The sequence below is a fragment of the Cupressus sempervirens genome, chromosome 10 (genome assembly GCF_028749045.1).
Source record: "Cupressus sempervirens isolate cs-2001-9-10 chromosome 10, ASM2874904v1, whole genome shotgun sequence".
In the NCBI taxonomy this organism is placed as follows: Eukaryota; Viridiplantae; Streptophyta; class Pinopsida; order Cupressales; family Cupressaceae; genus Cupressus; species Cupressus sempervirens.
The window spans coordinates 254,005,017-254,027,926 of NC_143127.1; the positions used below are offsets into that span (position 1 = coordinate 254,005,017).

General features: G+C 36.0%; 1 protein-coding gene across 7 annotated transcripts in view; it reads left to right on the plus strand.

Annotated features, from left to right (window-relative positions):
• Positions 1–22,910, plus strand: part of LOC149533587 (uncharacterized) — a 189,469-nt gene that overhangs the window by 28,787 nt on the left and 137,772 nt on the right. For all 7 annotated transcript variants that reach the window (XR_016356672.1, XR_016356673.1, XR_016356674.1 and 4 more), the window contains exons 3-4: positions 4,689–4,762; positions 12,550–12,635. Coding sequence is in view for 3 of the 7 variants with exons in the window: in XM_089803068.1 (XP_089659194.1) it covers positions 4,689–4,762; positions 12,550–12,635 (160 nt within the window). In the remaining 4 variants the exon portion in view is untranslated. The remainder of the gene's footprint in view (positions 1–4,688; positions 4,763–12,549; positions 12,636–22,910) is intronic.

The window sequence follows — 22,910 nt, forward strand, 5'->3', positions numbered from 1 at the left end:
CATTTCCTCCACTGTAAGAGAATGTAAACCATTCAGATGCCTCCATTGCATTATTTGACTATTCAGCGCCCCAATGAATCATAAGGAAGAGAAATCACTGGCATAACACAAAAACGACCAGCTTGGCCTTAGATAGGTCTTCTAAATACAATCATACATAACACCTAGGATGGAAACCTAGCAACTGCAGTATGAGATGTCAGTCTTAGACTAAGAAGACTATCACAAGTATGAAAGATAACTCTTGCAGCTACACATTGCCAACGTTCCATCTTAGCAAAGGAGATATCTTTTGAAATACTCATGTCATGGAATCTCACAACATGACACTCACAACGACTACACCCATTTGTGAGAAAAGTAAAATATCATGGATTCTCTCAAGGTGATAATGTCATGGACTCGCTCAACATGACATCCACCACAGCTAATCCCAAACATACAAACTCCCATCACAAAATTTCTCAACATGATGTCATCATGGCATCTCTTAACATGATGTCCACCATGGCTACTCCCATGTGTGGAAGGAACATATACACAATTGCCAATCATGAAATGACACAATGTGTTGTTATGGAATCCCTTAACATGACATCCACCATGGCTACTCCCAAGTGTAGAAAAGCAACATCTCTCAAGGGTTTTCACCTCACATTTCTCTCTCATAGGAGAGAGAAATATGCATTTTAAGGGCTGTCACCTCATATTTCTCTATCATGGAGAAATATATACTACAAGGGCTTGCACCTCATATTTCTCTCTCACAGGGAAATGCATTTTTGCCCATAATAAGAGCAACTGAATGCTGAGACTCTCTCAACAAGGGCAACATTCTCACAACTTTGATTATCACAATTACACTTGTCTCTAATGTTTGACCAAGAAAAGAGCTTTCGAAGGACTTGGAACTCTCGATTTGCCGCTCAAGTTCCCTCGAAATCTTTAAGCACTTGCATCGACCTCCTGACTTCTTCGTACAAGATTGCCCATAATGTTTGCCTTAGACAAACGGTTTTTAACACACACTTCTGAAACTTCTGACAAGCTAAAGTTCAGGACTGTTCTCCTTGACCCCATCCCAGATCACCCTATATTGAGTAAGTTTGCAGAGCTATCAATGCTAAATTCACTTTGACTGTGCAATTCTGTTCTCTGCAGCTGAAGAGTTTTTCCAAGGGCCTACAATGTTTGCCTTAGGGGAATAGTTTTTAACACACACCTCTGAAACTTCTGACAAGCTAAAGTTCAGAACTGTCCTCCTTGACCTCATCCCAGATCACCATATATTGAATAAGTTTGCGGAGCTATCCATGTTAAATCCACATTGACTGTGCAATTCTGTTCTCTGCAGCTGACGAGTTTTTCCAAGGACATTGCAACCCACTGAGTTGACATCTTAGCTGACAAGCTAAAGTTCAGGACTGTCCTCCTTGACCTCATCCCAGATCTTGAATAAGTTTGCGGAGCTATCAATGTTAAATCCATTTCGACTGTGAAATTTTGTTCTTTGCAGCTGAAGAGTTTTTCCAAGGGCCTACAATGTTTGCCTTAGACCTCTGAATCTTTTGGCAAGCTAAAGTTCAGGACTGTCCTCCTTGATCTCATCCCAGATCACCCTATATTGAATAAGTTTGCAGAGCTATCAATATTAAATCTAAATTGACTGTGCAGTTCAGTTCTCTGCAGCTGAAGAATTTTTCCAAGGACACTGCAACCGACTTAGTTGACATCTTCACTTCTTCACAGAACTCGCTCTTGATCCCTGCCTCAGAGATTGCAAAGAAATTCTCTGGAAGTGAGCTCCCCTCTATTGATATTAGAACCTTAATGCTCTTAGCTCATGCCTTGAATTCTCAGAATTGAACTCCCTCTGAATGTCATTTCCTCCTCTTAAAAGAAGCTGATCGCAATGATTGGTTTTCCGTTTAGTGTCTTCATCTTTCTCAGTATCCTTGCTGATGCAATCTCTCCATCCAAGGATGACCCAATCTTGTTATGCGTCATCAACTTAGACTCATGGCTGCAAGCAAAGTCCGCATGTACGCTCATTTCTCCAGCTGGCATAACTTCCTCACTGGATGTCTTAATCTCTTCCTCCTTTGAATTCCTTATGCAATTTCGGATAATTAATTCATCATCCGTTTGCTCCTTGCTCCATCCTGCATTTTAGAGAGATTACTAATCATTCATAGAATCAAACTACCTTGAAGAGAAACATTCAGATTAATGCTAAAAGCATACATGATTCACTATTTGCAAAATTATTGTGAGAATTATTCATGAACATTATTCAAAGGTACAAACATAAAATACTTATCTTTATTGTTGATCAATGTAGCAATGTCCTTTCAGATTTTGATCTTCATATCTTTCCCTGCTGTTAGCAACATGATCTCTTTCACCATATCACAACCTTACTGCCAAAAATCCAAGCCGCCATCACCCATGCAATTTGAAGCCAAACGAACAGTACCCCCCAACTCACCTATGATCTAAACTGAAGTTGTACCTCTCAACACGTCTCATAAAGTTTGCTATACACTCCTGCGCATGAAATAGGTCTGTTAAGATTACACCTCTATTGCATCCTCCAACCTTACCAAGGACCACCATCAAAGTTGCAAATCAACCCAATATCAACTCAGCATTGTTGTATAGCCACAAAGAAGGCGGCAATGACAAGTATACAAGTTTTGGTGCCTTCAAGAAATGATCTCGTTTGTCCAAATCTTGCATCGCCTCTGGTTTAATAAAGTCAGTGTTGATGGATATAATATCACCACAATAATCCTTGGCCGAGAATATTCCAGTCATTTCTTCCTCCAAATACAACATGATTCACAGCTGACAAAAAATCTTGAAGTTTGGGGTGGCTCAAATAGACAAACACACTAATGTCTTATTGACAATTCAGATGATTATCGGGATCAATGATACAATAAATATCCAAGACCCACAAATTTCCTCATTTCCATTTTGTTTGCTTTTAAATGGTTTGACAGGGGAAATAAATTTATGCGTGAGCAGTGATAAATTTTTATTTATGAGCTATTTTCTAACATCCCCATCTCTACAGCTTACTTAGCATCAATCTGGCTTTATTAAGCTTGGTGTTGGGATCCTCTTCTCTTAAAATCTTGTGTCTATCTTATATACACCGAATTTTTCCAGCTAACTTTTCTCAGCAAAATATACATGAAGTTCCTATTCCACCACAGTTGAAAAGAAACCATCAACTTCTATATGCACGATCTGAGTGTTATTTTCAGCATCCATATATAGCATGATTCCGATGCAGCCATTACTGAGAACATGGTGAACGGATAAGACAAAGACTAAAGAAAATCTTCAGGACTTGAAGGCTTTAACTGTTTAGCTAAATCTGACCAGTTCTTTTCTGAACTTAGCTTTGATATCATGTTTATTTTTCAAAGCAGAAATAAATCAATATATAAAATAGATAACACAAGACACAAAACACAATAGTTACCCTGGGAAAGCCTTCCAACTTGAGGGAACAAGCCAGCCACATCAAAAGATTATTGAACAATAATATACTATGATCATATAGAACTCTTTCTGCAGATGAACAAAATAATGACTACTCAATACACACAGTTGTTAATCATTTTCAAGTACAATGAAAACATAGCAAGAAAATCTGTTAAACAGTAGCATTGATGAGCTGGTATCATTTATGCTAAAAGAACGAAACTGTCCAGTTTCACTGTCAAGCTGAAAGTAATAAAAATATAGAATAAGGAATTACAAAATTGCACATGAAAGAGCGGACAATGAAGAATGCTGTTACTATATAATTATTGCCATGGTATGACTCTTTGTTGATCTTCAGCAACTGCTGTGACATGTAACTCGACCACCGATAAGCTAGAGAAAAAGACCAATTAATACCACAATTGGTATATACAATCGATGCCTCCACTGGAAGAGAATATAAACCATTCAGATGCCTCCATTGGATTAATCGACTATTCAGCACCTTACGTTGGTGAATAGAGCAATTGTTGGCATAGCACAAAAAACACCAGCTGAGCATTACATATGTATTCTAAATAAAATCATGCACAACATGTAGTATGGAAACCTAGCAACTGCAATATGAGATGGTAATCTGAGACTAAGAAGACTATCACAGTCATGAAAGGTAACTCCTGCATCTGCATATCACCACTTTCATACCTTATTGGTTTTCAGGATGCAACTCACAGCTGCAAATATTATACAAATAATAGTATGCTTCGATTCATTTTTTTCAATGGTACAATCTTTAATTTATAGGAAATACATTTCCTGCATTATAGGAGGATTGCTATAACAACTATTTTACATAGATAATTGTGGGAATGCAAAATAATCATGGGAATAAACAAGCTTATAACAAACAAACAAATAGTTATTAAATGTATCCTAAAGACTAACAAGCTGAGCTACAGGAATGTTGTATCTAGGAGCAATGGAGGTCAGGTTTCAGCTATAAATCCATTTCTATATTGAACTATTTTCTTTTTGCTTTGAGTTTTATTTGTCACAGTCAAATTGAGGATTAATTTTTATCCAATGTTGTCACTAAGTTATTTAACTGTTTACACGGTTGTAACTAGTAGTGCAAGGTTTTTAAAAAAAAAAAAATGGTTTTGACTTGCCTTGATTTGTTATGCTTGTAGGAAGAAAATGCAAGTGATTCTTGTAGCAACTGGTAGTTTCAATCCACCAACTTATATGCACCTCCGAATGTTTGGTATGTCAAACCTTAAAACTAAAATGTTAGGCCATTGGTTTAATTTAGCATCAGAACTACTTTTGTGCTTATTTATTTCTATCCATTTAGAATGCTAGCTTTTCTTTGATATTAAGATAAAATTTTAGAATTTATAATATCTACATAAATAACACTTTCTTTTGGCTAACAGAAATAAAACATTGTTTTATAATACATTAGCTAATCAACTACAAACATGCACGACAAACAGAGCAAGGCCTGTTAGGCAGACTAATCAAATGGTATTTACATTCCCAAGTACTTTTTAGGAAAGTGAGGTAATGGGTAGAACTTTGGAAACAGGTATGGTATTAGGAATATGATTGTCAAATTTAAAATATTGGGAAACAGAAACCTAAACTAATAATAAATGCTAGATAGTGTCAATGGAGTTGTGCTCAAATGGCAAAGGCCATAAGGCTAGGTCCATAGTCAGATCCTCCAAAGTGATATATATGTGGTTTCTCTGTTTACTTAAGTTATTTAAGTGGCTAACGTGGTTTCTATGTTGAACATGTTGAATGGGGAGGTACCCTTGGTAATCTCCAACATCTTATGGAGCAAAAAGACACTATAAGACTAGATAACATAAAAGATAATTATGGTGAAATTTTTGTACTCAATGTTAGTTATGCTCAGTGCTTTACGTTACACATGTCTTCAGTCCATTTGATTCACTATTTCATTGATTTTTATGTGTTCATTCAAAATATAGCAAAATTCAAGTTGGGACTTTTTTACATCACGATTTCTAGTAGGACTAAGAACACATTCTCTTATTCAAATTACAAAATGATTTTCTTTGGTCACTCATTCTTTTGAAGTTGATTTCCAGTGGCAAATCATTGTATTATAATTTTCACACGTCATGCTCATGCCCTCAATGATTGTTGATTTTTACTCTTTAGATTAGCAATCAATCAATCTCCTTCCACCTTTGCGGTTAATCAAGCTTTTGTGCTTCTATGTTACATAAGAATTTTATACATTCTTGAGCGTTACTCTCCAACAATTCATGCAGCTGCACAACCTCAGTTTGTTCATGCATGCCTGCATGCCCATCTCACTTATATGATCTCACTGATGGCCAAAAAATTTCTCTATCATCTTAGTATCTGCATTTAGCAATGATTGTTTCTGTCAAATTAGTGCATGTTGTTATGCATGTCTTGTATACTTTATTTGCATGCCTTGTTGGTGACCCTCAGCCGCCAAGATATGATGTGTTTTCTGCACCTGGGCAGCCCTTAGTGATTTCATTGTAGTTTAAATGCATCGTTTTTGTCCTCTATTAATTCTACTTAAGGAATGTCGCCACGACTTTCACAATCAAGAAATTCTTGCTTTTTTATTTATATCATGCCCTTTTGACTTTGATCATGTTTGTTGATGAATGTTGTTAGATTTCTAAAACCCCAAACTGTACAGCATCAGCATATCAATTCCATTGTTTTGGTAAGACAACCATGTTGTCATGATTTTGGTAAGACAAAATGGTCACTGCATAGATTGTTGGTGACCCTACCAATTGGTGACTTTCTATGATTTGCGACATGATAACTTTTATCACTGGTGGACCAAATTTGAATACCTGCTAATAGTGTCATGTATCTTCAGATAATGGTGTTTTAGACATGCTTTAATGTCGTCAGTTTTACATTTCTCCAGACTCTGATTATCAGATAATCAAGTGTTGCGTGTCTTTGGACTTCTACTTTCTCAGTCTTCTCTTGTGAAAATGCTTCAGCTCCGAGACACATTTTCAAATTCTTTGGTGCCATTGCCAACTGTGCTTTTTACATCTTGACATTCTTCTTTTTATATCTGCACGTATCATTGTGTAGTCACTACTACCCAGTCTTTTGTATCATAACATGTATGATGTTTATACTTTATGAGCATGGAGCAAATATATCTTCTGATACTTCCAAGCATTAGAATTGACGAGGAATCAATAAATATCTCAAGTATACATCTTAAAATATGCCCCTAGGGAAACAATAAAGGGTCTGGACATGGATAATAATGCTTTTGAGTATGTCAAATATGTTATCTAAATAACTTGCCTATATGAGGATAATTCATTTCATCAACAATGCCAAGCTTCCAAATAACTTGTCTCAATGAGTATGTATTGTAATCTTTCCTTTATTCCATTGGATTTGCACACTAACCCCTTAGCTTTACATTTGTTCTTGTGTTTTATCTCTTCTTGGCTGTATATTCATGCTGAAATGTTTATTGTCATTATAAACTGGAGGCATTCTGGAGCCTTGACATTATCTCTTGCATTGCTGGGCTACAGTCTTTATTCCTGAATTGTAGCATAACTGTTCTCTATTTCCAAAAGCTTCCCATTCTTGATACATCCTGATGGATCTCCTACACTATTGTTTTGTATATTATTGGCAATCTGGTACATTTTAAATTGTCAGAACTTAGACGCATAAAGGTGAAATTAATTATAAGAGTGGCAGCATAGAGATACTTCTAGAATTGTAATTATCCATGAACGGATTGATATAGTATACACAGAGAATAATTCCTCGTTAAAGGAAGCACCTGCTTAGACTCTGATGTGGAGGAAGAGAGAGAAATTATACAAGTTTCCATGGTTAACCAAAAGTAGGTCAATGAGACTTGAGAATACATTAGAAAGTTATAGGAAGAGAGAATCCCAGAGAGATGCAAAAAGAGAAGGAACAAAAACAAAATTAGAATAAAGATGTAGACTGCTAAAATAGAATGCAGGTGTAGAACACTAAAATAGAATGCAGATGTAGGCAAGTAAAAGAGAATACAAATGTAGACCACTAACACATGTGGTCAATAAACCAATACAAATAGCCAAGTAGGAGGAACAAGCCCCTAAAGAGCATAAGTTGAAGAGTACTGAAGACATGCTAAGTAAGTATAGTTGGTGTACAATGCCTATTGTTATGGTTGATAATATTGGTTATTTGTCAATATATTAATTTTCGTCATTGTATCAATTATGTGTTGATTGTCACTCTTAGGTGGTTGCAAATGTCGGTTGATTGATAATTGTGTCACTCTTGACAACCATTAGGTCCTTTCAACATGTTGTGTACTACTAAGGAAGGGAGTAGTGTAGAGTTAGATGATTTGTAATACTTGTTCGACTGTCTTTGGTCTTCCTTTCTGTACTAAGTTCATGAGAAAATAAAGATATATTTTACTTCTATATCTGTTAATCTGATGTATAGCAGTAAACATTTGGCATCATTGATAAAAGGAATTGGGCCAGCTTTGCGTGATTCATGCCCTTGGATTCCAATAAAGGCGAGAAGAAGAGACAAGGTGGTACCAAGTGATCAGGTGATCTCTAAGGATTGTAGAACAAAGAGAATAAGAAGAAGATTATGAGAAATTGCCAAACAAATACCACTCCATGATGAAACTTACCTTGCTAACAAGGCAAGACAGTTGTCTATACAAACGACATCAAAGGAGTACATAGATAAGATAATATAAATTTATTAATGTCTGACAGGAGACCAACAAGCAGGTCCAAGGGACTACATAAACCTGACCAAGGGAAAGCCAACAACAGTAGCACCAAATGGTGTTTGAGGAAAAGAACCAAACGATAAAAACAAATAGGGGGACTGAAAAAAAACCGATCCACCCAACTAGCAGTTCCTTGTAGTTGAGAAGAAGTCCAAAACTGAAGGATAGGCCTTAGGGTAGGAAGAGACCCCAAGATATCACTGAGAACCTCTAGGTGTAGGTGAGGAGGGCCACGACCGTGTGGAGGATCTGTGAGGACACATGCTTTGGAGGGTCCTCGATGAAGGATCACGAGGCTTCTTGGTTCCTTGTGCCGGGGAAACCATCAAGGGGAATGAGGTGATGAGCTGATCTAGATGTAGTCTTGTGTCGAAACACTGCTGTAAAGAGTGGTCTCGGAGCCTCAAGGCCTCTCTAAGATAAAAGGAAATACATCTCCGGTTTGTGTTTTTGAAAAAGGTGGGGATAGGCTAGGTCCCTCTAAACAAGGAAATGTTGAACGAAAATTGCATTGAGAATCTTTCCATTTCAAGGAACTCAGAATTGGAGAATTAGAATGGAAGACCTAGGATGGAGAGTACAAGAGTGAGTTGTATCTTGAAAGTACACAAGGTGGTGGGGACGTTGGGGGTGGATGTGTGCATGGCTTGGAGTGTAGGGAAAGCACTAGAATGTAGCAGTTGAAATAGTCCACCCATATCTGACACACTAGGGATCATGAAAGCATGAAAGATTGTGACTCCTTTGACAAGTCTAAATGTGGATTGATAAAAAGTATTGAAGTTCACGGGGAATGGGTCACAAGATCCTAAGAGGCATTGGAAGATGGGCAAGACTATTTGGGTAGAAAATAGTTAGGTTGACAAGGAGTATTGGCTTAGAGTGTTTCCAACAATGCTATGATGTACAACCGTTTACTAGTTCACAAAACTAGATACTTCATCCATAGTCTCTTGGGACATGCTTAGGAGGTTGTTCAAGGTTGAGTTTAAATTCCTACAAGACAACAATGAGATTTTCGTCAAAATTTATAATACGAAACAAGGGAAGGATGAGAATATATGGGCTTACAATAATAAGCTCAAGGAATCGCTAACCATGTTGGAGAATAAGCAAGCTCGTGTGTTGAAGAGGTGGTTCATTGAGGGGCTTATTCCTCATTGCACAATAGATGAAAGTGGTGGCTCTATCATTGTACCCTGGTGCCTACAATCAGGCGGTGGACATTGAGAGTGAAAGTAAGACACACTCTTGAGGGAAGAGGAAGATAGACGATGAAGAGCACATAGTGTAGCGACAACGATAAATCAATAGTAGTCTAGGCCCAATGATGATATGATGAAATAATTGAAGGTTGAGAAAGCATTTAATAAAGAATATGAACTATGGTGTATTGAGTGCATAATTGAAGGGCACTCTAAAGTTAATTGCCCTAAAATGATGTTTAGTGAGATTTGCTAGGTGAGGGCAATTCAATAAAGGAGTGTCCATATAATTTGAAGCCTAGAAGAAGGCAAACACTCTTCATACAAGGAGATTCTTTTGCATTGAAACAACAAAATGTATTGCTTGGTGTTTATGGAAATCAATGGTAGAATCAAATACACCATGACTCTAGAGGGCATCCTATCATATAGTGTTGTAGGTGCAACAAGTGAGCCACTTTGTGCGAGATTTTCGGAGGAAGAAGAAGAATGAGAGTTTGTTGTACAAGTGGTGTGGTCTAGGTAACCATGAGGATGCTGGTTGTCTAAAGAAATTAGGAGTAGATATGCTGGACGTGAAAGACCCATAGGAGGAAGTTCTTGCAATCACCAAAATCCAATTTAAGAAGGTAGTGTATCCAAACCCCTGAAGAGAGAAGGAAAGACATTGAGAAATGAGGAATGACATTGAATTGGTGATGACGGAGGAGAGAAGGGCCACAAATAATGAGAACTAAAGATGGCCATTACCAAAATAGTTGGTAATGACACAATTGGCCAGGAGCATGGCAAACTGACAAAGAAGCCAATTGGGAGGAAGTCAAACATTGTTGAGATGGAGGTAATAAGATGGAAGTTGAAAACCTCCATGGTTGACAAAGGCTTGCGTGTGAATGTACTATTAGAAGAGACATGGAAGGCGCTCAACAAGTCAACACTTTGGCCACCTACTGTCCATTTGGTAGGTGCCAACCAACAAGACATCAAACCACTTGGGATGCTTATGGCACAAAAGATCACCATTAAACTCAACAAATCTTTATGAGCTTTGTTGTCATTCCATTGGAAAAGAAGGCCCACGATACATTCCTCAGAAGGGGGTTGGTTGATCACGACAAAAGCAAATCACAATTGGGAGAAAATACCCTCCATTGAGAGTGATGACATGAAGTATGCCATTGATCTAAGGAGCTAGGTGGTGAGTCGAGAGTAGGCATTGGACTCAGAGTTTAAGGGTGGAGAGTCAAGATGGAGGAGGAAGGATAATGGAACCCACCAATAAAGGGGTGTTAGAACTCAGAAGTTGCTCAAAGGATGAGACAAATTCCTTGAATGGACTTTTCCACTAGCAAATGGAATACTGTGAGATATTTTCGCTAACTTATAATTTTCTTGAAGCAATTTCTCTTGGTGAAGAGAAACTAATGAAAGCATGTAAAGCTATAGAAAATACATCTAATAGTATAAAGATAGAAAATAAATAGAAAAAATAATGAAGACTTTGTAGAGGCTATTGTTCAATTCACCCTCTTGGTGAGAATCACAAAGGAACTTAGAATTGATCTCCTTAGGAAGCAAAATCCTCTTCCCACTAGACAACATGAAAGGGCACCATCGTTGCACCAAACAACATGTATAACTTGCAGAGATCCCAACTATTGTACAAAGTCATTTTAATTATTATACGACATACAAACTAGGCCAAACATGCAAACTATTCTTGCCCTGCTACATGCAAACTCTTCTTAATTTACAGATCTTGGCCACTCATGCAATACGAAGCATGGCCTAGGCCTTCCCTGCAACATTTAACAATTTTTTTGTTCAAGTTACCAACTAAGCCATATGGGTTTAGGAAGTTCTTGGGAGTTTTGCACGAGTTGCTGATTGAGCCGTACAAGCTAAGAAACTTGTGCCTGAGAGTGCCACATGGTTAAGGAACTTATGCAATTAAGTGCTATACGGGTTCAATCATGGGATCCTTCCTAGTGCTGTACGGATTGCTGATAATGCCATATAGGTTCAATCAGCGATATTTCCTAGTGCGGTATGACATGAACCAGATTCACACCTAGAAGTGGGCCCATATGAAATAAGAACTTTGCTGCCCATTTTTGCTTGTAGGCTATATGTTACCAGTTGCATATCTTGTACGGGCTACTTCTGTATAAGTTTACATATTGATTATGCTGTGTGGAGTATTGTACTATGTTGAGACTATATCTTTTTGCACATAGTTACACATACTATACATGCTACTTCTATTGTATGGGTTCTCATATTGATCATGTTGTACAGAGTATTTTGCCAATGGTGAGAATATATTTTGCTGTACATCTGTCTAAGTTTGCACTAGTATTGTTGTTGCTGTACAGTGTATGAGATCCCTCAATCCTGCATCCACCAAATTTGTTGTAGTACAAAGGAAAAATTTGGTTTTCACAAACGATATTTGGGAGCTCCCCATCATGTGGTATTGTGTGTTACACTGTGTAAGCTAGTTGGCAGCAGCATGGCACTACATGAAATCTTTATTTTCTGGTTTCTTTAATGGCACCCTAAAAGGTCATGTGAATTGTGTGTGCCATGGAGTTTTCTGCGGTTCTAAAGATGTTAAAACAATAAAGAAATTGATGCAACTAATTGTCATCCTTTCGTTTGTTAAATTATGGGTATTTGATTTGTAGAACAGTGACATATATAAAGCACTTAAAAACATGATCTTATTCTCCAATAACATTATTATTAGATAGCAAAGTAGCAGAATATTTTCTTTTACAATGAAAGAAAATAGAGTTTAGTTATCTTCAGCATTGTATGGTTTAAGCTAATCTAATGTAGAAAATACGATGTTGCTATGTTGTAAACTTAACAAGGTTTATTTACTTTAATATCTAATGCGCAACATTGTAAATATATTCTCAGCAAGGTTTGTGCGCTTGACTATTTTTGGGATTTTAAAGTACTTTGTCTCAATATAAATTTATGTTCTAAATTGTTTATGTTAATGGTATTTACTTTTATTTTTAGAGCTGGCAAGGGATGCATTACTTTCAGATGGATATGCTGTCTTAGGAGGTTACATGTCACCTGTCAATGATGCTTATGGCAAAAAGGTACTTAGTTGAGACACGGCACTCTTTCTATTGTAATTGTTGTGTTGCAGTTCCAGGTTGAGTTCCCTTTATTTTTATTATGATGGTTTTGAGAAATTTCAAATGTTAGTATATGAAGATAATTGCAATATATCTAGTTACAAGTGTCATTGTTAGAGCATAAACATTTCTCATTTTGTTTTGGGTGCTAGACAACCATGTAGTTAAACCTTCATTTATAACTTGAATAGGAGAAATATTCAGATCTTAATTACATACAGCGATGTCTCCTCCTTCATGAATAGGATTTAATAATAAATAAATAAAAACAAATAAATAAATTACAAGAGACAAAATTGTAAAAAGTATGTTCCCTTTCTAAAATAAGATTTTATAATCAATAATAATATTAAAATATAGATAAAATCTAAATTAGAATATAAAAGAATTATATTAAATATAAATAAAATCTAACTATTTATAATTCCTTTATATTTTGTTATACTTTAATTTTAACTCTTTTATATTTTAAGTTAGATTTTATAAATAGAGGAATTATAAATAAAATCTAAGTTAAAATATAAAAGAATTAAATTAAAAATACAATTAAGTTCAATGAGTGGTCAAAAGTTATGAAATTAAAAGATGACCTCCTCATACACGAGGTATAAAAGGAAGAATATAATTTAATTTCATTTGGAGGTGGATAAAAAGAAGAAGAAAACAAACATAGAAATAGAGAGAGGGGGAGAGAGAGTAGCATATAAAGAAAGATCAATTGATTATTGACAAAAGGATGTCTCTTCCCATTAAGATGCAACCATTTAATACCAAGGATATTTAATGAGGATTGGAAACATTTCCAAAGGAAGGAATAAGAGAAGAATATATATTTAGGATACTCTTAATGGGAGGAAAAAGAGATTATAATATTATAATAATGCATAATGAGAAATATATATTTAGTAAATATATATAATAAGTAGAATTATATAAATGTTATATTCTCTCTCCCTCTCTCTCTCTTTATATATATATATATATATATATATATATATATATATATATATATATATATATATTTATATATATCAAAGCACATGTATTTTTAATACATGAAAGATATGACATTAAATATACACATTTATAATGTAATAAAAAACTATTTTGGGCTAATCTCAAATCTTTAATAATGCCGATGGAAGGATTGATTGGTATGTAGAGAGAGGGGCTAGTAATTTCCTTCACAAATTAGGTGACTCCCAAGAGTAGCATTGACAGAAGTTCATGAAAACCTTGGGCCAAGTGGTGGTATTGATAAGAGTTCATGAAACCCTTGGGCCTAATTATGGAAAAAGCACCAATGCTCTATGACAGGAATTTCCTCATTCCCCGATGAGCTAAAATGGAGTTAAGATAAGATGAAATACATTGTTTAATATTTATAGTGTAAATCACTTAACTATAAGTTTTTCCATATTAATGTCAAGACATAATATCATATTGTAAAGGGGTGGAACTACAAACCTTATCATATTGTCAAGACATAATATCATATAATATTAGTATTTCCTTATTAATCACTTAACTCTTGAACTTAAGATTATAAAGGGGTCGAACTACAAACCTGAGAAAGCACTCGGGTGGCTAGTGAGGTGGTCTTTCACTTTTGTGATCCATGACATTTCCACCACAAAATGGGATTCTTTAGTGCCATAGTTTGGAGAACCACCTTTCCAATATCCGAGTATCCTGCAAGTTACAATTTTACAGCATAATATTAAAATAAGTAATAAATTATAATCAAAAGAACTTATAACAATAAAGAACTTAGAACACTGAATCAAGAATTAAGGATTACATGTAAGATTGGCAAATTCCAACCACTCGGTGCAAATCTCACTAGCAGTCTTAGTATCATACATCCTGGGAATGCACCAAAAGAACCCATTTTTCACCTCATCATCTTGAAGTGGTGTGACTCTTCTAGGCCTAGGCATGTACCACTTTGGGTTCAATGCATAGGCAGCCATGAGCAAAGGAGTGTTCAACTCCTCTCAAATAGGCTGAATGTGCTATGTATAGAATGCTAGAGTGGGTTCTCTCTTATGCACAACAACCCTCATCTGCCCAAGCATGGAATCGATGCACTCATAAACCTCTCCAAGGCTAGGTGAATCTGCATCTCCATATCTAATCACCTAGAACATTGGAGTAATGATGGAGACTGTGTATTTTGCATCACTCCAAAATTGATTGCTCTTCACTGTCTCCATCCTCTTCCCCTACTCTTTTCTGGACCCAAGCCATCGATTTCATTCTTGTGTCATAGCCATGAGTTGCAATCACTCTTGCAACTCATTCTCTCCAAAACAATATAATATGAGGCATATCTAATCTCAATTGGTTACAGGAACTGCTTCTTTGCGAAGCCTCTGAAAAGTGCATGTGATGTATGGTGATTGCAGATAAACACTTGCATCTCTCGCCTATTATTAACCACCTGTCTAATCCAGTCAATTCTCTCCATGTCTTTGAGTGCATTGTTCATGGCATGCACACAACATGGAGTCCACCAAATATGCCTATAGGCTGCCTTAACAAGCCTCCTTGCAGCCTTGTATAGATGTGCTGCATCTGTCACAACTTGGACCACATTTTGTGGCCCAACCTCCTCAATGGCATTTGTAAGCACATGAAACTGAAAATTTGCATCTTTACGATGCTTTGAACAAACAACTGCCCTCAAAAAGTATGGGCCCTTGGTGCATGCGACCATATTGTTGATGAATGGATGATGACTAATGTCCGTCCACCCATCCATGATAATGCTATAGCCTGACTCCATCCAACATGCCTTCATTTGCTCCATCAAGATCCCACCCTTGTCATAGGACCTATCCAACACCCTCATCCTCAAATTGTGGTCACCTGGTGGCAAATATGATTGCCCTCCCTCTTTCTCTGCCATGGATATCATCCTCACAAAATAGGGAGATCGAGCCACATGTGTTGGGATGACATTGGCAAAGAAGAAATCACCAATGACATCATTTGACTGCTCCCTTGTGTGCATGCTAAATAAATGAGCAATAGGTTTACTACCACTAGGACTTGCACTTGCTTTCTGTTTCGTCCTAATGCTATCCCTTGCTAAATTGTGTGTAGGTGAAGAAAAGGATGGTGTAGGTGACATAATCCCTGCTCTTTGATGCAAGATATGTGTGGAAATATCTTGTTGCCCCTATAACTGCTGTATATTCTGTACCTATTGCGTAGCAGCCAAAGATTTAGGCATTGGCACTGTAGTATCATCAAATATGATTCATAGTTTGTTCACATCAATTTTGTATTTCACATTCTTAGAATCTACCAAGAATAGGCATGAGCTCACACCATAACCAGTCAAAAAGGTGTGCATTAACTTTTGTAATGCTGCCAAACCGTTCTGTGCCACACATATTACACTTCCATTTCTGTGTGCCACCACCTGTAGTTGGAGGGCATGTAATTCTTATAGAAAATTCTTTTAGAGGGGACTTTGGATCATAAGGACCTCTAGCGAACTCTGCCAAAATCAGTGAAGGGCAATCAATAGAAGTCACAACCCTGGTGTAAGATAAGGAGGCTCTTTTTCAGATTGGGCATCTACATCAGCCCCATGATCACTTCCCTTAGACTCAAGCTCATATTCAGATGCACTTCCCTCATTAATTGCCATGTCCTCTACACTTTGATTGAATGCCATTTAGAAAACCACATTTCACAAAATAAAAATAATTATGAATCATTATACATTTCAGTCTAAGTAATTAATAATTATGTAAAAAACCATTCAACCAAACTAGTTTCAAGATACTAAAAAACTTTAGAAATTTAAACAATAGTAAGCTAAATACATTTCTGCTTATTTTAAAAACAAAAAACAAAATAAAAATCATAGAACAATATTAATAATAATAATAAAATAAAAACACTAAAATTTAGAACTATCTAGTCTCAACAAGATTCAAGAATTTGAATATTAATTTTTAAATGCAAAGCTGAAAGTAAATACTAAATATAAATTTCTAATAAAAAAAGAAAGTAAAATATAAAAAACCTATGTTGAACTTGATGAATCACTTGCAAAAACAATTTTTTTGGACCTCTTGCTCCTACTGATCTTGTAATCCCTTGCAAAATCACTCACTAAGCTCTCATAAACTCCTCCAACCCCTTTTTTTGACTTTGCTCCTTGTTGTTCCAAAACAATCAAATGAAAATGAAAATGAGGTGTATTAGCCTTATTAAATCTTGAAAGAGACCTCATGGGAACTCTAATTGGGTTCCCATGTTAAAAAAGAAAAAATAACACCTAAAACTTTTTTTTTTGACTTTTTGACCATGGCGCTAGATGCACTCGAGAAGCACTCACATCCCCGTGTCTGATCTAGGTGCGGCGACCGCTATGACAATGATTTGGCTGGTTTTAACTCGGGTACGCTCACCCTGTGCACCCTGGTTTTACCTAGGGTGCATGCACGTGGTCAACACTAATGATATAACAATATGGAAAACAAAAAAAAACACAAGAAGACACAAAAACTTTACCCTTGGGAAAACCCTTCCACTTGAAGGGAAAAGCCCAACCACACTAGAAAATTATGTCTTTTATTGATAATAAAATGCTCAAGTACAAGGCTTTCACTTGATTGCATACAATAAACTGAGCAATCACATAAATAGATTGAAATGAGACTCTTTAACTTATACACGAAGGTCTCTCTAAATTTTTAATACAAGACCCTTAATATTTCCAAATATTCAACATTTCAAATTTCCTTAGGCATGCCTCTTCACATGACATATGACACTTTCTAATGCCGATTGAAGGAAATAACTGTCTGTTTAGGGGAAAAGGGAAGCACTTTAATAAGAGTGTAGGTCTCCCATTTCCGGGCCACTAAGCCATTTAAATATATGTGAAAGGGAAAGAGGGGAATTTCCAAATATGATCCAAATTAGATTAGCTAGAACCCAAAGGAAGAAAGGTGCTAATGCTAAATTTGAATTATAAAGAGGAATCCAATACAAGAAAATGTATACTTTGGCCCTTGATAGGATAATGTGAATGTGGAATTGAACTATTGCTTAAATAATGTAAATCTAAATGCTATGTGAACACAATTAACCCAATTGAGATATAAATCTAGGGTAAAGATATGGAAGGAAATAAAATAAAAAAGACTCACCTTGAAATGTGTAGAGAAAGATGTATTTTAGCTCCAAAACTCATAGATTTGAATTTTTTCTGAATATTTGTCTAGGAATCTCGAAATAAAGTGGCAAAAGGAACAAAACCTAGAAATCTCCCCGAAAAAGGAGATTGATGGACTAGGTCATCTTGGAAGGACATCCTACAACCATGTTGATGTAGTCTGACAACCTAAAACAAACTTCTTCAAAAAGCTCCCAAAAAGTAGCTTCCAGATCTATAAGCTCCGACTCGTATCCCACAAATCAACACAAAAATAAAGGTTTTGTGGTTGGGGTTTCATAAGGGCTTGCCTTGGTCAAGCCCTAGGTTAAGGAGTTAATTGTAACTGAGAAATGTAAATGTAAATGACTGAAAGACAAGATAAATCTTAGGATTCACCTTACTTGAAGCCCTTTTTAGTAAGGTTTTTGTATGTAAGTGTATTGTAGATCTTGAACTAGGAATGTAGGGTCTTCACACTTTGCAATGGATCAACTATAATCCATCATGGTGCCATGAATGTAGAAGTGTATCACTGAAGAAGATGATGAATGCTTCAATGCAGATCTCATCCCTTGATGACCAACAATAAGCTAGATCTTGAAGAGGAAATGCTCACAAAGGATCCATCAATGCTAGATAGGAATCTCCTTGCTTAAATGCTTGAAAATCTTGAATACTTGAACTCTTTGAATGCATAAGGTAGAAATTTGGACTTGAGAGCAAGAGCTTGAGAATATGATATTAAGTTTTTAAAATGAAGTCTCCAAGTCTCCTTATACATGAGTTTTTGGGCGAGAAAACTATACAAGCCGACAAGAGAGCGAAAGAAAACTAATTAAATCTCCTAGGCCTTTTGGGCCTCGAGCATTGAAATTACTTGGGGTTGACCTAGTCCAGAACAGGTCAATCTAGTCCTGGAGATCAGGTTTGGAGTGCCACAGAAAGAAGAGGCAGATACTAGGAGAAATAGGGTGGAAAGAAGAAGAATAGAGGAGAAAAGGAGATTGAGCACAGGTACATCCATGGTCCAAAGAAGGCATTATGAAGACGAAGTTGTTGACACAAAAGTTTGCACCCGTGCTTGAGCTATGACCCTCAATTGACCTCGTGTAACATGGAAACAACTTCCAAGTGTGGGACTTGCGCTTTGAGATTGAATCTCCGAAGAAGGCCGACTTTCTTACAATCAGGATGCACCTAAACTAAAAGTTGGGATGAAAAAGGAGAGAGAATACATGAAATTAAATTGCTGAAAGGGAAAGGGGTGATGCACCAGATTGAAACTGTGGTTATAACTCTGCCTATAAATGCACTACACACTGATGAAACACTCAAATACACTAATCTTAACTCTATTCTATTTTCCAAAGAATCACATGCAGATTTGGAAATGATGAAAGTTTTGAAAGGAAAAGGAATTTCACCATGCAGCAATTGCTAACAGATTTAACACAACATACAAATCAAGAAAAACAAATAAAGAAACATTCACTACAAGGCAACATGCACAAATTAATGAATGACAAGAAGAGGTAAGAAACATAGATATTTCATTAATGAAAGCCAAAGGAATATAGTTGCAGAGCATATGGCTGCTAGAAAAATGCCAGCAGAGAAGAACCATTAGAAATATTTACAAACATGCCTTTATAGATCATACATAACTTAGATGAAACTTGAAGCTCAAACTCCAACCACAGTGGAGTTAGATTGCAGAGGAGCAATAATTGAATATTAGAAAGAAATCTGATCCTGAATGCAACTTGTCTGTAGAAGTGACAAGAAAAGCCAAAAAGAAATTCACTCAGCTGATAAAAGATCAAATCTCAATAAAAAGGTGTGGGAATACATTAGCACTGCATAACAAGGCCCAAAAAGTCGCCCAACATTAAGGAATTGGCCTTGGAGATGTGTGTTGGATGCAAGAGATCAAATTGCACCATTGTCAAAAAATGCGGGAAGGGATAACATGTAGTGTTAATCCACTTGTGTAACAAACGAATTTTCATAACCTAATAATCTGATTTATAACTGATTCCATTTCACAGGACAATGACTTCTACCAACTGATTATAATTATGATAAAAGTAACTGTTAACTACTTTTCATGTTTAGTTGATATAACGAGAATAAAAGAAAATATATATGCATTGCTAACAATTTAACCATTTCTAATTGATAACATATTCAGCTGAAAATAAAGTAACGACTAACTTTCCTTAATTGAATTATATGGATTGAAATACTTATTCAACGTACATGTCAATATTTACTCTATCTAGAAAACTAAACTGTCTAATTATTTTTCTAAGGGTTTAAAGTAAAAGTGTAAAAGAATCATATAGCAATAACTGAAGAATCCCTTTATCTTCTTGTTCAAGCTTTGTCATTGGTGAGAGGAGAAGCATTCACATAGGCTTAACCTCCCAACTTCAACCTCAGACCATACTTATCCCCACACATCCTAACTTATTAAAACAACCCTCCCTACCTCGAGATCGGGCTTGGGATGTTTTTCAGTCCAGCCATCCGAGCTACCGGGTGGTTTGAGTGTCCAATTAGTTATACCTATACAACTGATGTTGCGGACAAACAAAATGATCTTAAGATTGGCACATATGCCTAAAACTACCTTGGCCAAGGATTTCAGTTGGGTTTGTAAACCCAATCTCCACCACTCAACTTGACAACAGATTCCATTACCGAGACATGCATGAGCTATTAATTATATAATGTTCAAATCTGATTTCGGTATTGGTTCTTGTAGGTTAATTCCACCTCCTCACCATTCTGTGGCTTCTATGCCCAGGTGAATCCTAGGTGTCCGAAAGATTATGTTCACCTTGTTATTATATACACCTCTTCACCTTTCCATGGCTTCTTTGCTAGTGAATTCCTCGGTGTCCATAAGATTATGAGCATTCTAATATTATCTACACCTCTTCACCAATTCTATGGCATTTTGTTGACGAATTCCTTGGTGTTTCAAGTATTCTGAATTTGTTTAGAAAAATTGTGATAGCATGTGCATTGTTGTTGATTCACACAATCAATAGAGTATTCTATAGCTACTATTGAAATCATAAAGGTTGTAATCACAAGGATATTTGATAAAGATCTTCAAGGTCCTCAATGTACTACAGGGGACCAACATCAGAGTACCATAAACTTATCTCCGTTTATATGTATAGCCGGCTAAGGATGAATACTCAAATCAGATTAGAAAGGAATTATGCCCTTGAAAACATATTTGTTTTAATCGTAGCCTATCATTTTATACTGACTGTCAACAAACATTATATTCAATGGAAAACGAACTAAGAAATTCAATGATTCTATGGTATCTCGCTTAACATTGGAAGAGTAATCCGACTACAATCGAGCTTGTACTTAGTAGAAACAAAAAATAGAATGAGTCATGTGACCTATGATTTTAGTATGGCTTTCTTGCCCTTGGCTGGAACTCCTATTCACTTGTTGATTGATAATACAGTTGCCGGTAGAACTAAAGAAAAGTTGGGAAGTTGGGGGTTAGAGAAATACTGAAGGTATCTGGCTGTGAACGTCCAAATCCGGCCTAGATTGATTTGCCGCAGACATAGAAAAGGAGAGGATAGCAGAATGGAAAGAGGAATGATCCTCTAAAAATTCATGGCTTCTTTAATGGTTGGCCGAGACTCCTTGGCTACCATCATTTTTCAAGATGACCATTTGAATACAACATAAATTCGAATTTGAAAAAGAGAGAAATAAAGAGGGAAAAGAGATAAGGAGGAGTTGAAGAGTTATAAACTTATTGTATTATTATAATACGCTCTTATATACATTCATATAAGTATATTGATGAGGTGACATCATTAGATTATATTATTATAATTTATTGGTGCTATTTCATTTTTATATTTATGTGTTTGTATTTAAATGTTTATTATAATGATAAGAAATTTAATAATCAATCTCTAAAGGTATGTATTATAGTTTAATTTAGATTATTTTATGTTTTCATTATATTGTTTCCCTAATAGCTCATGTGGTCCCATAATGTAACCTGTGGACAAGTCTTCGCATCGTTTCCAAGGGAGTCTTAGGTCATACTTGCCGATCCTGATGACTGAACCAAACAACCATCCAATTCCGATGATCCTGTTTAGCAATGCTTCCCCTCTCTTCAGTCTTTTCCTGTAATCACCCAAGCAAAACATTCTCGCCAAGACATAAATTCCATAGTAATTCAATACAAAATATATTGATCGTTAATTCAAATCAACAACTACTAATCATCTATTAACAGTTATAATTACTGGTCATTTCATCAACGTCTATAAATAACTAACTGATTTCACATGATCATGAAAAGAAATAATTTGTTAACAGTTGGTACAACGTATATAATTAACTAACTCATTTCACATGATTATGAAAAGAAATAATTCATTAACAGTTGGTACAACTTATATAATTAACTTGTTTCACATGATTATAAAAAGAATTAATTCGTTAACAGTTGTGTTCAAATAATAAAAAAAATTAGGGCAAAATTTGGGATGTAACAACTTGCATACACTTGTAGAGTTGACCTGCATGGAAAAGATCAGATCTACCCCAAAAGTGGTGGACCATCGATGTAAATTTTTCCATTAGAAATGAACGACCTGGATGTTGCAAAAATCTCCCAATAAATGATTAAAACACAACCGTTGATAAAGAAACCTTTTAATTTGATGGTTGACACATTTCCTAATGCACAGTGGAATAAACAACAAACACTACGCTATTTTGCAAGCCACCAAAAATGACCCTTGCGAAATAACACAATGGGATAACATGAAACTTGGCAAAAGAATAGACCAAGCCACTTGGCCAAAGAACACCGCGAAGAACACGAAAAGTTAACCACAAATCGACGTGTTAACTCACCAAAGAATCTAACCTATTGAAGATCTCTCATATCGGTCATTGATGGGCTGAATGGGGGCAAAAATAGCCAATATTCTTGGCGACTCAGAGTGGATGCTTGCTTGCTAAGCATAAGATTAGTTTCCGTAAGCAATCCA